General features: G+C 37.1%; 1 protein-coding gene across 1 annotated transcript in view; it reads right to left on the bottom strand.

Moving 5' to 3' along the window:
* OTOGL (otogelin like) overlaps positions 1 to 16,159 on the bottom strand; it is a 129,358-nt gene that overhangs the window by 80,598 nt on the left and 32,601 nt on the right. Inside the window, exons 14-20 of the mRNA XM_032854694.1 lie at positions 15,427 to 15,473; positions 14,397 to 14,542; positions 13,162 to 13,285; positions 11,297 to 11,474; positions 7,223 to 7,347; positions 4,106 to 4,315; positions 683 to 848 (exon numbers count right to left, since the gene is read on the bottom strand). Of these exons, the coding sequence (XP_032710585.1) occupies positions 683 to 848; positions 4,106 to 4,315; positions 7,223 to 7,347; positions 11,297 to 11,474; positions 13,162 to 13,285; positions 14,397 to 14,542; positions 15,427 to 15,473 (996 nt within the window). The remainder of the gene's footprint in view (positions 1 to 682; positions 849 to 4,105; positions 4,316 to 7,222; positions 7,348 to 11,296; positions 11,475 to 13,161; positions 13,286 to 14,396; positions 14,543 to 15,426; positions 15,474 to 16,159) is intronic.

Consider the following 16,159-nt stretch of genomic DNA (forward strand, 5'->3'; position numbering starts at 1 on the left):
CATATGAATGGCGGGAACCGTTTCCCCGGGGAGTGTCGTGCAGCTTCAGATCATGTTTCCTACATACAGATGCTCTAGGGTGTTAGTCACAGTACAGACTGTGTTGTTTAAGTCACAAAAAAGTCCCCGAATGCACTTCAGAGAAATATAATCGATATACATCCCGCCCTACGTGCGAGACAAAAGTCCCAATCTCACAGGAGATGTCAGGACGTTCTGAGCGCTGACAGACAATCCTGCTCCTGAAATTTGTCACACGACAGTGAAACAAAAACCTTATTATTAATTTTGATGTGGTAAAAACAGGCAGGGATAAACTTTGGGATTAACCATCACATTCCTTCGATGTTTCTATCTACAGCTATTGGTGAACATGTGCGGGGTTAAAAATAAGTCAATAAAGGTAAAGACAGCAAGAAAGATTAATGACACAGCTCACAAGCAGATCTTTGCCTATATGCATACTTGTGTAGGGGGAAAGTGGTTATTCAATAACGGTTATTCAATTCAAAATTTATTTCCCAGTAAATGGTGCTGAGTTGGTTAAATTTGAAAAAAAAAAAAAAAAGAAAAGAAAAGGGAAAAAAAAAGAAAGAAACAAAACAAGCATGCACATGCAAGCCCATTTAACCTGTAAGGACAAAGAAACCCTGGAGCCCGGCAGCCCATTTCTGTGACTTACATGGGCACACAAAAGCTAAGCGTGTCTTCATAGTATTTGCCTTCCGGACAGTTGCAGCCTTCAGCGCAGTCATCATTACACTGCTCAGGGGCGGCGAGGGCGGTGCAGGAGCGGCGACAAAAGGAGGAGCAGTGATGGTACAGCATGCCCTTCTGGCACACGACCCCTAGGATGAAGGAGCATCAGGTGAGGACTGCCACAGGGGGCAGAAACATTTATGCTGGGTCATAGGCCTCTGATAGAAGCATGAAAAACCAAGATACATTATACATCAGTAAACCTTAGAACATTCCAGAATCCTATAATAGAAATAGTAAACAAGGGCACCTGGATGGCGCAGTCACTCAGCATCAGCCTTCAGCTCAGGTCATGATCTCAGGGTCCTGGAATCGAGTCCCACACTGTGGGGCTCCCTGCTCAGCAGGGAGCCTGCCTGTCCCTCTTCTTCTGCCCCTCTCCCGCGCCCCCTGCTTGTGCTCATGCTCTCTCTCAAATAAATTTTTTAAAAAATTATTTTTAAAAAGATATATATATTTATTTTATATATATAATATATATTTATATATATTTCTTTCTATATAAAGAATAATATATATTTCTTTATATATAAAGAAATAATAAACAAATAAGCAAATAAATAAAATGCTTACAGTTGGCCCTTGAACAACATGGGTTTGAATTACATGGGTTGGTCTACCTATACTTGGATTTTTTCAATAAATAAAGAACAGGAGTAAATGTATTTTCTCTTCTTTATGATTTTCTTAATAACATTGTCTTTCCTCTGGCTTGCTTTATTATAAGAATATACTACGTAATACATAAGCAAAATATGTGTTTATTGATCATTTATGTTATCCATAAGGCTCTGGGCAATAGTAAGCTATTAGTAGTTAAGTGTTATGGGGAGTCAAAAGCTATACATGGATTTGGAGTGTGTGGGTGGTGGGGAATCAGTGCCCCAACTCTCACGTTGTTCAAGGATCAGCTGCATTTGCCTCAATAGAAGTGTAACAGATGTATAAAACTTCTATTTTGAAACATTCTGAAGTGAGACATTCCAAAACAGTCTTTAACAGTCTGTACTATATTTTTTTTAATATTTAAGGTATTTGCATGTCCAAATAAACTTTCTGTCCTCACATTTTAAATCTATTGCTGCTATACTGACATCATCTTGTTTGTGACATTCTTTAAAGCTAAGTAACCTTTAAGTCTTCTACAAATAAGGCAAAACTTGGCTTAATTGATTCATACTCATAGATCTTACTTTTCACTTTGTGAATCATGTTCATACTTTTTTCTAAACCTTCCTAATTTCTCTTTAGACCAACCCAAACTGGTTATAGTAGAAAAGGTAAAATAATCTAAAAACACACCTGTAAAAAATAAAAAAACCTAGAGGGGCATCTGGGTGGTTCAGTCAGTTGAGTTTGGGGTCTACTTGAGATTCTCTCATTCTTCCTCTGCCCCTCCCCCAGCTTATGTTTTCTCTCTCTCTCTCTCTCTCTCAAATAAATAAATAAAATCCTTTTTTTAAAAACCTAGAAAAAGCTAAATAAAATATAATGGAAATTATGTTAAATGTACAATTGATCTTGTGAGAAAAAAATGGGGAGGGGTAATCTCCCCAGATACCAGATGTGAAAAGGGAAATAAAATCTAGAACTTAGAGAAGAGAAAGGGAGAGTGAGTCCCAGTAATCTTGAACCTTACATTTAACTCATGCAGGAAAGGAAAATGAGAGTTGATCCTTCGCAAGGCAAGGAACTGGGAGAACTTTAACTTGACCCTCAGAAAAGCTCCTTCCTCAGTTAAAAGACGTATTACAGCAGAGGTCAGCAAACTTTTTTTGGAAAAGGCCAAATGGTGCATGGCCTCAGCTTTGGAGGCCATACACAGAGTCTTTGTCACAGCTATTCAACTCCGTCCTTGTAGCTCCAAAGCAGCCATGGACATTATGGATGTATATGGGCAATAAGCTTTATTTACCAAAATATAGGAAGCCCAAAGGTATCATTTGTCAACTCCTCAACTAGAAGAAATCGGATCATAGTACAGAAAGAGGCTAGGAAATCTTCTCTGATTCTGTGGGGTGTCTGATGAAATAAAGTATTCTCTGAGAAATTAAATCTCAGATTTACATCCTGTGCAGTTTGGTATATGAATTTACATTACTTTTGTATTTACATTATTTTTATCTTAGAAAGCCCAAGCTGACAAATTACTATCAAAACTGGCCAGTCATACCCTTACAGCGATAGGAAAAGCTTAATGAAGCCTGTAGCAGGGAGCGGGGATGGAAAGGTGGAGAGAGTAACACTCCTGAAACCCAGGGGCTGAAAGATTCTAACAGCAGCAGGGCAAGGGGTAGCCCTAATATAGATTAACTCACAAAAATTTATAGATCATAAAAAGAAAGGACACATAAAGATACAAACGTAGTGATCCGAAGGGGCACATGCACCTGAATGTTTATAGCAGCAATGTCTACAATAGCCAAACTATGGAAAGAACCTAGATGTCCATCAACAGACGAATGGATAAAGAAGAGGTGGTATATATACACAATGCAATACTATGCAGCCATCAAAAGAAATGAAATCTTGCCATTTGTGACGACATGGATGGAACTAGAGGGTATCATGCTTAGCGAAATAAGTCAATCGGAGAAAGACAACTATCATATGATCTCCCTGATATGAGGGAGAGGAGATGCAACATGGGGGTTAAGGGGATAGGAGAAGAGTAAATGAAGCAAGATGGGATTGGGAGGGAGATAAACCATAAGTGACTCTTAATCTCACAAAACAAACTGAGGTTTGCTGGGGGGAGGGGGGTTGGGAGGGGGGGGTGGGGTTATTATGGACATTGGGGAGGGTATGTGCTATGGTGAGTGCGGTGAAGTGTGTAAACCTGGCGATTCACAGACCTGTACCCCTGGGGGAAAAAATATATGTTTATAAAAAATAAAATTAAAAAAAAAAAAAGAAAGGACACAATCTACCATGAATGAGACAACAGACACCGCAAGCCATCAGGTTGAACTTGAGATAATTTCCTGTTGTGTATTTAACTACAAATCGCCTATACTTTCCAATACTTCGATGTGACATTTCTGTGATAAATTGTTTCAAATTTTTCACATTATTTCTGTTGTGTATCTCAAACCATGCTGTTATAACTCTAATTTTGCTTATAATAAAAATAGTAAAAAAAAAAAAAAAAGATTGGCCTTATCCCATATAGCTCTAATTTTAAGAAGTGAAGTAGTTCCTTTGTTTTTCATGTTTGCACACTATAATCATATTCCAGATAACTTGGGCAATATTGACCTTTCTTTAAAAAAAAAAGGCAGTTAATTACACAAAAATCTCTAAAGTGTCATCTGATCATCTTTATCTGTGCTGTCATCATACTCACCACAGAACGAAATCTGAGCTCTGAAATCGATGATAATACCACGCTGGCCACAGAGGTAGGCATAGTGGGCAAGAGCATTGCAGAGACAGGCGCTTCCACACTTGCAAGCATCATGGCGGCACAGCTGATAGTACAGCCCGGGGCTGATGTAGATGTGGCAAGCAGCAAAGAGCTCTCGGTGGATAACATCACAGTGTGCTGCATATCCAACTAACAGACAACCCCCCCCAAAAAAAATCCATTAGCACCTCATTTACTAGTCTAGATCATACCGCTAAGTACCAAGTTCCAGAACTATCTAAGCATCTTGCTTTCCTAGGAACATACTGAATTGCAGTATTATTTCAACAAGAATCACTATTTTCCATTTATCCTGTTTTGTGGGTTTGTTTTTACTTTTAGTGATATTGGTGACAGCCCTTATTCCATACCTAATAAGCTTTTAGCCAAAAAAAAAAAAAAAAGAAGAAGAAGAAGAAGAAGAAGTATTGTGTTATAGCTGAGTAGAGAAGTAACAGAAGAGTCAATAGAAATGGCCTCAATCACCCCATTGTCTGTGGATCTTCATAGAAAATTGCTCCAATTCTGATGTAAAGAATTGATGAGTATTGGAAGGCTTATCTCCAGACAGCCACACACAGTGAGAGTGGTGCCAGACTGCGGATGCTGTAGCAACTCCCCAGAATACACAATTATCCAGGAAGGACTGGCAAACATCTCATTCCAATGAAGTCTCTGGGGTGAATGTACTGTGGCAATTACCATACAGTCATCAAATACAATGTCTGCACAAGGCACAATGTCTGGCAAATATTAGGAGCTGAAAAATGCCTGATAAGTGAACCTAGGAATGCATGAATAAATGAATCAAGAATAGAAATTAGGGATTGGACCACATGCTAAAGGCCATGAAATATAACTACCAAGCCATTTTGGGAGGTCTGTGTAATCATTTCTTGAAATTTATTGACTTTTCCCTTGAGAATGATCAGATAGAAATGATGTAAGTAACCAAGTTTGACAAAGCAATCTAGATCCCATCTTTCTAAAAACAAACAAACAAACACCTGAACCCAACCATAAAAAAGAATGAAATCTTGCCATTTGCAATGACGTCGATGGAGCTAGAGGGTAAATAATAAGCTAAGCGAAATAATAAGTCAGTCAGAGAAAGACAAATACCACATGATTTTACTCCTATGTGGAATTTAAGAAACAAAACAAATGAACATAGGGGGAAAACAAACCAAGAAACAGACGCTTAACTGTAGAATAAACTGAAGGTTGCTGGAGCGGGGTGGGGGAGGGACGGGCTAAATGGGTGATGGGTATGAAGGAAGGCATTTGTAATGAGCACTAGGTGTTATATGTAAGTGATGAATCACTTCTACACCTAAAACTAAGATTACACTGTATATTAACTAACTGGAATTTTTTTAAAAATCTGAACTTATTTTGAGTATTTTAAATATATTTATCATTGATAAGGAAATGCATGGTAATTATCTGAATATTATATTTTGCATGGCTATGCATATGTATATGAAAACAGGTAACTTAGACTATAACGACTATAATAGCATTCTGTTGACAAGCATTCTTCTAATCTCCAAGAACTCCAAAACAAAGGAATACAACTGTGGGGCTTTTACTATGTGCCCTAAAGATTTGTAGATCAAAAAATATTCTTATTAATGTTAAGTAAAAGAATGCCTCAAGAAGATCCTTGTGAAAAATATCCTTCAAAATCTACTTCAGAATTATTGATTTTTGTCTATTTTCCCTTATTGGGGATCTTTCTATGCTTACCTATTTGAAATTTTTAAAACTGGGTCATGGCAAAGGTGAAGAAGGATAATATCTAGACTATATGTCATAGAAGACATGAGATGGGGAATAAAAGTGATTATACATATAGTAAAAGTGATTATATAAAAGGGAGGTTGTAAAAGACCAGGGGGAATTTGAACTTATCCTTTAGACTCTATTCCAACATTTACGTGTTATTAAAAATAATAAAGTTGCTGCAATATCAAAGAGAGAATCTAGAAAGTTAGAAACAAACTGAGCAGGACTGATGGAAGGAGAAGGAAATCTATTAGTAGAAATTTGAGGACAGAATAGGGGAGAAAGTATCATTAAATGGGAGTGAGATTAAAAGTATTGAGTTATGGAGACCACAAGACTTTAGTCTAATCCTCTTACTCTAGATAGGAAAAATGACCACAGGAGTTAACAATCTTCTACAAGTTTAGAAGCTAGGTTAGACAGAACAACAGCAGCACTGAGAGCATTATCTTGAATTCTTTCCAGGATACCAAAACTGTACATTAATCATAAGGACCATATGATAATCAACAAAATCCTTCTAAACAGCCACTACAAAATCCAGAGATTGTACTGGGTTCTTATGGATATGTGTGTGTGTGTGTGTGTGTGTGTATGCATGTATATAATGTATGTATGTATATATGTATATATGTGTATATGTATGTATATATAATGTATGTGTGTATATATATACATAATATGTATGTATGTATATATAATGCCTTCATTTATTGATCAGTGAAATAGCCTTTCACATAGTTTGCTGTAGCTTTAGTAAAAAAAACACAACCAAAAATTCTTGGCATGTTTGTTGCACTGTCATTGCAAACTGGAACTCTGGAGCATGACCATCTCAAATTGTTGCACACTTGATAGCACAGGCTTCCTTGGGTCACTGGCTCCTGCTTATGAAGCCATAACATGCCGTATGATTAGGAACCCGTTTCATGATGGTAACAGAAGACTCTGCATGAGTTGTCACACTATGGAACTGAAGTCAAACATTGCAAGCCGGTAACAGCATTATTACAGGATTTCCAGAGATTCTTCTTTAGTATTTAAAGAATCTGAAACTTCCAAAAGGCTAGACCACATTCGTGAAGAGTGTGAAGATTCACAAACACCTAAAATAAGTACACTTGTGAATGTGAACTACTAAATAAAATAGTCATTTTCTGGAGTTCTTTAAAAAAAACCTAGATTAGATAAAGAGGCATATCTAATTCTCTAATTTTATAAGATAACAGTAATATATGGAATTTTCCTCATGCATGAAGAAGGACTTACTGTTTTGTTGATTAATGTTGCAGGGGTCCACCATAGGAACATGAACAGGTGCAAAACAAGTGGAGGAAACTCTCCAGGCATTGGCATGAAGTTGTGGGGTACCTTCTATCATGCCTGATGGAGAACTAGAGAGCAAAGATAATAGGCATCTTAATCTTTCCCATTCATTTCATTTTTTCCTAGTCTTCCACTACTGAAAAGGAGGATACTATTTTTTTTAATTTACAAAAAATCTTAGAGGTTAAAATATTCTATTTTTTAAAATTATACATGCATTAGCTTTCTGTTATTAAGACTTTATAATATATCCCATTGTGGACATTCATAGTTTTATTTAATAATCACATAATAATAATTATATCATAATATAATATAATTTCCATTTTAAGGAGAAAGCAATGCAGAAGCTCAGAGAAATAACAATCATTCAGCTGGTAAGTGTCACAGCCAAGATTCAAATCCAGTCCTGACCATTTTAATGAAACATCATTCACATGCTAATCACTAATGTGTGTTTGGTCTAGGGTTCATGGGCAGAGGTAGAGGTAGGTAGTTCCCATGATTCTTTTTAGTGTAAAGACAAATGTCCCAAATATAAATAGCCTATATTTCTGACTGAGTATTTCATTTCCATGACGTGCACTGAAATACCGAGGTGCCATTTTGAAATTACCAAACAAACCAAAAGAAAATTGAGGGAAAATGGTATAAAAGGCATACTTCATTTGAGGTTGCTCACTTCCTCAGTTTCCTCAGCAAAACAAAATGGAAGAGAAATATCTACCCTTCCCAAATCAGGCTTATAAACCACAACAACACTGAAGAGCCAAACACTAAGATGCCCCCTCCAGTAGCCATCAAGATTTACTAACTCACCAACCAAGTTTTAATAAATGACAATCCCTATTGGGCACTGTAAGGCACATTGTCAAAACTACCTAGAGAATCAGGATGGACTAGGTCTCCCGTGGGAAGCTCTGACCAAGTAAAAGTTGACTAATAAAAGCCCCAACAACATGGCCAAAGAGTAGAGTAGGATTTTTCTCAGCTTTCTTTATTGTCCTAAATGAAGTGCTATGATTACCACTGACCTTAGTCACTAGGAACTATATGGAGCTTCTTTTTTTTTTTAATTTTATTTTTTATAAACATATAATATATTTTTATCCCCAGGGGTACAGGTCTGTGAATCGCCAGGCTTACACACTTCACAGCACTCACCATAGCACATACCCGCCCCAATGTCCATAACCCCACCCCCCCTCCCAATCCCCTCCCCCCATCAACCCTCAGTTTGTTTTGTGAGATTAAGAGTCACTTATGGTTTGTCTCCCTCTCAATCCCATCTTGTTTCATTTTATATGGAGCTTCTTACCAGATAGTGGCTGAGAGAGGAGAATTAAAAGGAGGAGTTTCACAAGCCATTCCACAACACTTCCCCACCCTCACCCCTTTCCTATCCCTCAAAATTAAACCATTCTAGAACTGTAAAGAATTATAACAAACACCTAACCACAAATCTCCTTTTGTTCAAACAAGAATACCGAGACTCAAAGAAATTGAAGAGCGCTAGCTCTTTGCTTTCTTTCCCTCTCCTTCCCTCTTCACCCCTGCAAAGGACAATGAAATAGGTCAAGGTGATGGGTGTAGTCAGGATTCCCAGGAGGAACTGACTCAGAGCGTGGCTCTCTTATTTCACTGAACTGACTTAAAAACAATAAATACAAAAAAAAAAAAAAAGAGAGAGAACCACAATGTAGACCCATTAACTTACTGCATTTTATAAAATATCCTATAGCTCACCAAATTTAACTTGAGTTAAATTTAACTCGCCATATTTAACAAGATTTTCAAGTAATTAATATTTTCCATTCCACTATGTTTGCAGATTTGCATTAATCTTTATGAAGTAAAGAACTGTAACTGTTTTGTTGGAAAGCTAAACATTGTTCAGAAGTTATCTCTGCCCCTGAAATATTATCCTGCGCTGTTATCACACCTGAATGTTTATACACAGAGGAGACTGGTGCCTTAGAAAAAGGCAGACAGATCTGCCACCTGTTAAACATTGACTGCTAACCCATTCTGATAAACAAAGAAGAGAAACAAGGCTTCAACTTCTTTTCTGCACATGTCACCCAGCCACTTAATAGAGTCTATTTCATGAATGTGATGAAGATATTGATATTCTGAGCTACAAACAAATGAAACATAAAGAACTAAATAAGCTGAAAACAAATTAGTCACCCAGAAGAAAAGAGAAAATAAATTCTCCTCTGAAATTTAAAATTTCAAGTGCCGGTTCTCCTTGTCCTTGCAAATTCTCTTCTTGGTGCCCTATTAAAAGTCCTACTTCCAAAAAATAAAACAAGACAAAACCAGAGAGAGAGACAAACCATAAGAGACTCTTAATCTCAGGAAACAAACTGAGGGTTGCTGGTGGGCAGGGAGTCGGGAGATGGGGTTACTGGGTGATGGACATTAAGGAGGGCACATGATATAATGAGCACTAGGTGTTATATAAGACTGATGAATCATAGGCCTGTTTCTCTGAAACTAACAATACATTATACATTAATTAATTGAATTTAAATTTTAAAAAGTTAAAAAACAAAGCAAAACAAAACCATATCTCCATGTAGTTCAACTATCTACTTCATGTAAGACTCTATGTTAGTTCCTAGGAACAGAAGGATGGAGAATTTGATCCTCCTTCTCAAAGCCTTCACCATTTTAAGTGGAAACCAGACAGATAAGGGAAAGATTTTCCTTTTCATAGATAGCAGTCAAAGTTAACTTTGTCTGGTGGGATGTGAGCTCATGTTTTGAAGAAAATAAATTCTGAATTGGGTCAAACAACATATAGGAATTCACGAGAAAGACTTGGAGGCAGAAGAAATCCCAAATAGCAAAAATATGCAGAAGTCTTTTAAAAAATAGGGCATTTGGAAAAAAAATTTATTTATTTATTTTTTTTTTTTTGAGGAATGGCTTGTCTATGAAATGGTCCCTGGCTACACAGTCCACACTGACCGGCTCCAAATCCGGCTAAGTTTCTAGCCACCACCACACAGCTCAACAATTAACGTCTTGGAATTACCTCAGTGTTTTTATATATAGCTGATTAATACCTTGGGTCGACCTAATTATTTCTGGAAGGCTGTTATCCCCTCCTGACCTACAATACAAGCTGCCTGAGGATGGGAACCATGTGACCCTGCTTCGCTTGTCTCACCGTGATCAGCAGAAGAACAGGGACCCAGAGCATTTTCACTAAATTATACACTGTATCTTCTCACAGGTGGGTGAAACTGCTTGTACTGTACTGCTTTTCTTCTGATGAAACACCAACTATCATAAAAGCCAGTTGACCTAGATGCCAAAAGGTTGCTGTAGAGGTATCATTCATACCAAAGGATATTCATATTTTTAAGGTATAACTTACTATCATTAATAGCCAATGATACTAAGATATTTTTCTTTTGGGCGCCTGGGTGGCTCAGTGAGTTAAAGCCTCTGCCTTCAGCTCAGGTCATGATCCCAGAGTCCTGGGATCGAGCCCCACATCAGGCTCTCTGCTCAGCGGAGAGCCTGCTTCCTCCTCTCTCTCTCTGCCTGCCTCTCTGCCTACTTGTGATCTCTGTCTGTCAAATAAATAAATAAAATCTTTTGGAAAAAAAAAAAAAGATTTTTTTCTTTTTAAAGCAGTGCATGTTCAAAAATAAAATACTGTTAAGCTTGACCGGTGCCAGGGGAGACAATCAGAGGTGGTTATTCTGTGGGTTAGCCCACAGACTCTGAGTCACACCACCCAAAGCCAAAGCCCGGCTCCACTATATTTGGGCTAAATGACTTTGAGCTATTTACTTGCCACTTTGGGGCCTCTGTGAGTTTCTTGATCTATAAAACAGAGCTACTAATCAGGGGATTGCCATAAAGTTTAAATAGATGATCATGTAAAGCTCTTGGAACAGTGATGACTAAGCTATTATTAGTTAAGTAAATGATTTCAATGAAAGAATTTGTATCCTCTAAATTACTAGTCATAAAATCATGTCCAGAAATGATACTTACAGGAAATCATCCCTTATGTTCCCATTAAAAGTGCCACACAGACCTAGTGTTCTTCTTTTCCATGCACTAGTGAGCTGAATATAAATTCTTTCTCCATCTATAGCAAACAGAATCTTTAAACCAAATGTGGTTTTTAGAAGAATAAATAAGGATGACAGAGTTTGAATTTCAACAATTCCTGTGGGGAAAGAACATACATAAATCAGCTTTGAGATTCATAGGTAGTGTTGGCAAATGCTAGTGCACAACATGAGAACTCTTCTTTCAAGAGACTGGAAACTAGAATTTAAATAAAAACTTGAAACATTTTTTAAAAGAGAGAGAGAGAGAGGGCAGGGCATGGGGCTGGCAGGCTCCCAATTCCTGCTCCTGTGTTCCAGGGACAATTTTTGCCACCTTGTTCTTTCTTTTTTCCATTTTTCTTCTATCTCTCCTTTCTAGATCTTCAGCAGATCTTTTTAATAGGTTATCATGTTCACAAGTAATTTCAGTTGGCAAGCATCTCTTGGCAGGTGTGGACAGTCCTTAGCATTTGAAGTCTATCTTTTTTTTTTAACTCGTCCTCCACAAACTGGTCATGATTCAATAAGGAAGTAGCACTTTCCTTAAAAATTCCCCATTCCCTTGAGTCTGTCAGCAAAAAGGGGAGCACAGGACTTGAGATGTACCATTTTATGACACCTTTAGGGACAAGAAACTTGTGTTCACGTCTGAAGTGATGACTTTCGCTGGCACAGGAGTCACTCTTGTATCCCTATCATAATTTCTGCCATCAGTCTGGTTGCCACATCCAGAAATCAGAGATTCATTCTTTGATCACTTTGTTTTCCATGTTACCCTTCCCCAACCAGTCTCTAGCTTCAGACCACTTTTTTTCCTAAGTAATTTTTTAGTCTGTCTTCTTTCTATCTCTACTGTCACTGCCTTATACCAGTTCCTCCTCCTTCCCTGCCCTACTTCAGTATCATCCTAACTACTCTCCAGGTTTCCTGCTAGCATCTCTTAAAGCCGTTTCCACATGGTTGCCATAGTGGTCTACCAAAAAAAAAAAAAAAAAAAAAAAAAAGATTGTATCAGTCTCTCACTAACATTATATATTTGGTTGAACCATATGAGATTGTTATCTTTGTACATAAAAATGCCAAATAATGATAATTTCATATTCAAGTTCATATCAAGTTCAACTTCCTTAGCATGACAACAAGTAGCATGACCATGTAATTTGTAATACAAATTGGGACGTCTTTAGGAGTGAGAGTACTAACAATAACTATGCTGGGACACAGGCAGAAACAAGAAAACCGTAACGATGTCTGGCATATAAGGCTTTCTCCAGTCTTCATTCCCACCTATGTCTCTCTTCTCATGGCTAGACAATCTCCATGACCCTCTTCAGGTGCTAGTGGTCCCAAACTAGTTATGAGATCCCCTAACCATACCACAGAGTTCTACACCTCCTTGCTTTGCATGCACAAAACCCTTTCCCCACTTACTTGATAATCCTCAGATTTGAATGCTGAACAAAACATCACCTCCTTCAGGAAACTTGCCTGACTATACCTGGACACTCCTGCCCAAGGCTGGGTGAGGTGCACTCACTTAGACCCCCAAAGTCTCTGTGCATATCTTTGAGTTTATCCTATTTTTATGTAAGTGGCTCTTTGCTTGCATCTCTCCTCTTACAAACTCCAGTCCACTTGAGGTGAACACTAGTTCCAAAAACCATGGCCATCTCTGAGATGTCTAGCTGAGGACCTGACAACACATAGGAGCTCAAATGTTAGGTTAATCAGCCAATGGGAAAAAACTTCATTTAGCTGGTTTTATTGTTGTTAACATAGGGAAAGTACATCATAGCTTCTTACCATTCAGATTGAAGCCTTGGTTAGGACTGGTAAGGATCTGTCCTCCCCTACTTAGGGTCACTTGTTTGTTAAAATCATCCTCCAGAATCAGAGTTATAGACTGAAGGCAGACCAAGCCAAGGTTCTGCGTAAAAAATCAAATCATCAGTTAAACAAATGAGAGGGAGATAGAGACACAGAAAGAGACAGTGATAGTAGGGGAGGGGAATGAGAAAAAGTAAGGGAGAGACAGGGGAGAAGAAAGGAGAAAGGAAGTGCACAGATGTAACAATTTCTGGCATGTAGAAGGCTTGAGTATAAGTAATATCATAAAGTAATTACCACACAATCCATCTTATGTAACCCCATTCCTAATGAAATATGTATTTATGTAGTACATTAAGTATACCATATACATACCCATATTTTACATAGAACATTAAATAAAAGTGTTCTCAACAAAGTGCCAATAATTAAGTTTTCCATAGTGCATTGTTAAAGTACCATTCCAAACTCTTAAGTGGCATATTAGGCATAAAAAATTCAATCAGGAAAAGAACAAAGAGAATTAAGATTCTATGTACAAAGCTTATTCAGACTCTGACGTATTGCAAAGGAAAAAAATCAAACTTTAAAAAGCAAATAAAGGAGCTCAGAATTTTTATTGGAAATAACCATTTCACACTGCAATAAAAGTAGAAAATTAAAGATTTCTGCAAAATTTTGACTATCTGACTTAAGAGAGGAAAACCTCTGTGTCTTTACAAATAACTGATGTGCTTATTTGAAGAGAAGCTGTAAAATAAAAATTTCAGCATGCTAAGAAATGTATCCCATCTATTTAGAATATACGAAGCCTATTCACTCCTGTCAAGAATCACCTTTTAAAAATAGTAGTTTTTGAAATAACCAAAACCTTAGGTCCATTGTGCAATCATACATGAAATATGCCAAAATCTGTACTACAAATACCATTTCTTAAGAAATAAAATATAATTAAATACGTAATAATCTAAAACATGTATGTGTTCATATTTTAATATCAAATCAGGATACATCATATAATCAATAGTAAAACAATTAATTATCAACATTTTTCTTTCTTTGTCAAATTGAGAATAATGATACATTTTAACAATTATTTTTGAAGAAAATAACTATTTATTCATATGATCACTCTTCACCTAGAATGAAGCTTGAGTCAAAAACAAAACAAAATAAAGGACATTCCTCTGGCCATTTTGAGATGCTCCTACCTGTTCACAGTGAGCTTTCTGTAAAGTAATTGTGAATTTATCTTTTCCAGTCCCCTTCACAAGGATGTACTGGCACATTCCAATAAAAGAATAATGTCGACCATCAAATGTTGTAAAATGAGAATCACCCACAACGGAGCATTGAACTACCAAAAAAAAAAAAAAATCATAAAAATAAGAAAAGACAGGGCGCCTGGGTGGCTCAGTGGGTTAAGCCGCTGCCTTCGGCTCAGGTCATGATCTCAGGGTCCTGGGATCGAGTCCCGCATCGGGCTCTCTGCTCAGCAGGGAGCCTGCTTCTCTCTCTCTCTCTCTCTCTGCCTGCCTCTCTGTCTACTTGTGATCTCTCTCTGTCAAATAAATAAAATTAAAAAAAACACCAACATTTAAAAAAAAATAAGAAAAGACAAAAAGAATAAAGAGAGAGAGAAGGAGAAAGTGGAAAAAGAAATTGTTAAAAAGCAGTAAGCTGGGGCGCCTGGGTGGCTAAGTGGGTTAAAGCCTCTGCCTTCGGCTCAGGTCATGATCCCAGAGTCCTGGGATCAAGCCCCACATCGGGCTCTCTGCTCAGCGGGGAGCCTGCTTCCTCCTCTCTCTCTCTGCCTGCCTCCCTGCCTACTTGTGATCTCTGTCTGTCAAATAAATAAATAAAATCTTAAAAAAAAAAAAAAGCAGTAAGCTGACTTTGGGTAAATAATCATGTATTAAAAAGAACAGCTAAGGTGTCTAAAATGTACTAGATTGATGAACTTATTAGATTATGTTATTAAATTTAACTTAAAATTTATTGAATGACAGCTCTTCCACGTAATTTTTAGGTTCTGTAATTTATACTACTTCAATAAACTTTTACCAGTTTCCCGCTCAAAGCGCTCTTTTATTCAATTTTCCATTTATGCTCTGAATATCTGGATTTATTGATCGTTACATCTCTTGTTATATATGAGATGACCTCATGAAAATCATTGCTATCTTCCTTCAATTTACAGAAAATGAGACTTTTTCTTTAAAAACATTTTAAAAGGTTTACCTGGACAGTCATGTTCAGTGCAGTTCCAAACACCACCAACACATACACTAAATGAAATTATAAGATTATTAATTACTGATATAGAGAAACTGTATTAGCGTTTGCATCAATGTACTGATTAATGTACCAAAACATACAACGTTTATAGGTTCATAATAATCTGACTTGAAAAATACATCGACAGAAGTTCAATTAACTGATAAATTTGGACTAGCCAGTACCTAAATTATTATTTATTGTGTGTCATATTTAAATCAGTAAAGATGATACAAAGGGAATACAGAATGGTCAAGAACAAAAGTTCTATGCAGAGAACTTCTGTTTTATGTCCTTCTCTCATGTCTTAAACTTAAAAAAGTCACACACAAAAAGTATTTACCTATATTATTAGAGAAACATTCTTGGACAATTAATACATTATCTCATCTATTGCAAATTAAGAAAGTCTCTTTTGAGGATCATCAGACATTAAAGAGAAAAGATGTCCTCTTCTGTAAGATAAATTCTGCCTTCTGTCAGCAAAAAGAGTTTAAGGAGAGAAGGAGAGAAGCAGAGTGTCTGACAGGCAGGAATTTAAATGAGTGTCTAAGAACATGGTTGGCTATCTACCTGCATGTCACTTATATTACACTGACAGCAACAGGAAAAAGGCCTGATGACATTTATACCTGTTTCTTTGGAAGACTTCCCTGGAGGGATTCAATGCTTTCCTAGAATAGTCTTAATTATCTGA

The sequence above is a fragment of the Lontra canadensis genome, unplaced genomic scaffold (genome assembly GCF_010015895.1).
Source record: "Lontra canadensis isolate GAN:19392208 unplaced genomic scaffold, GSC_riverotter_1.0 scaffold9, whole genome shotgun sequence".
Taxonomy (NCBI): domain Eukaryota; kingdom Metazoa; phylum Chordata; class Mammalia; order Carnivora; family Mustelidae; genus Lontra; species Lontra canadensis.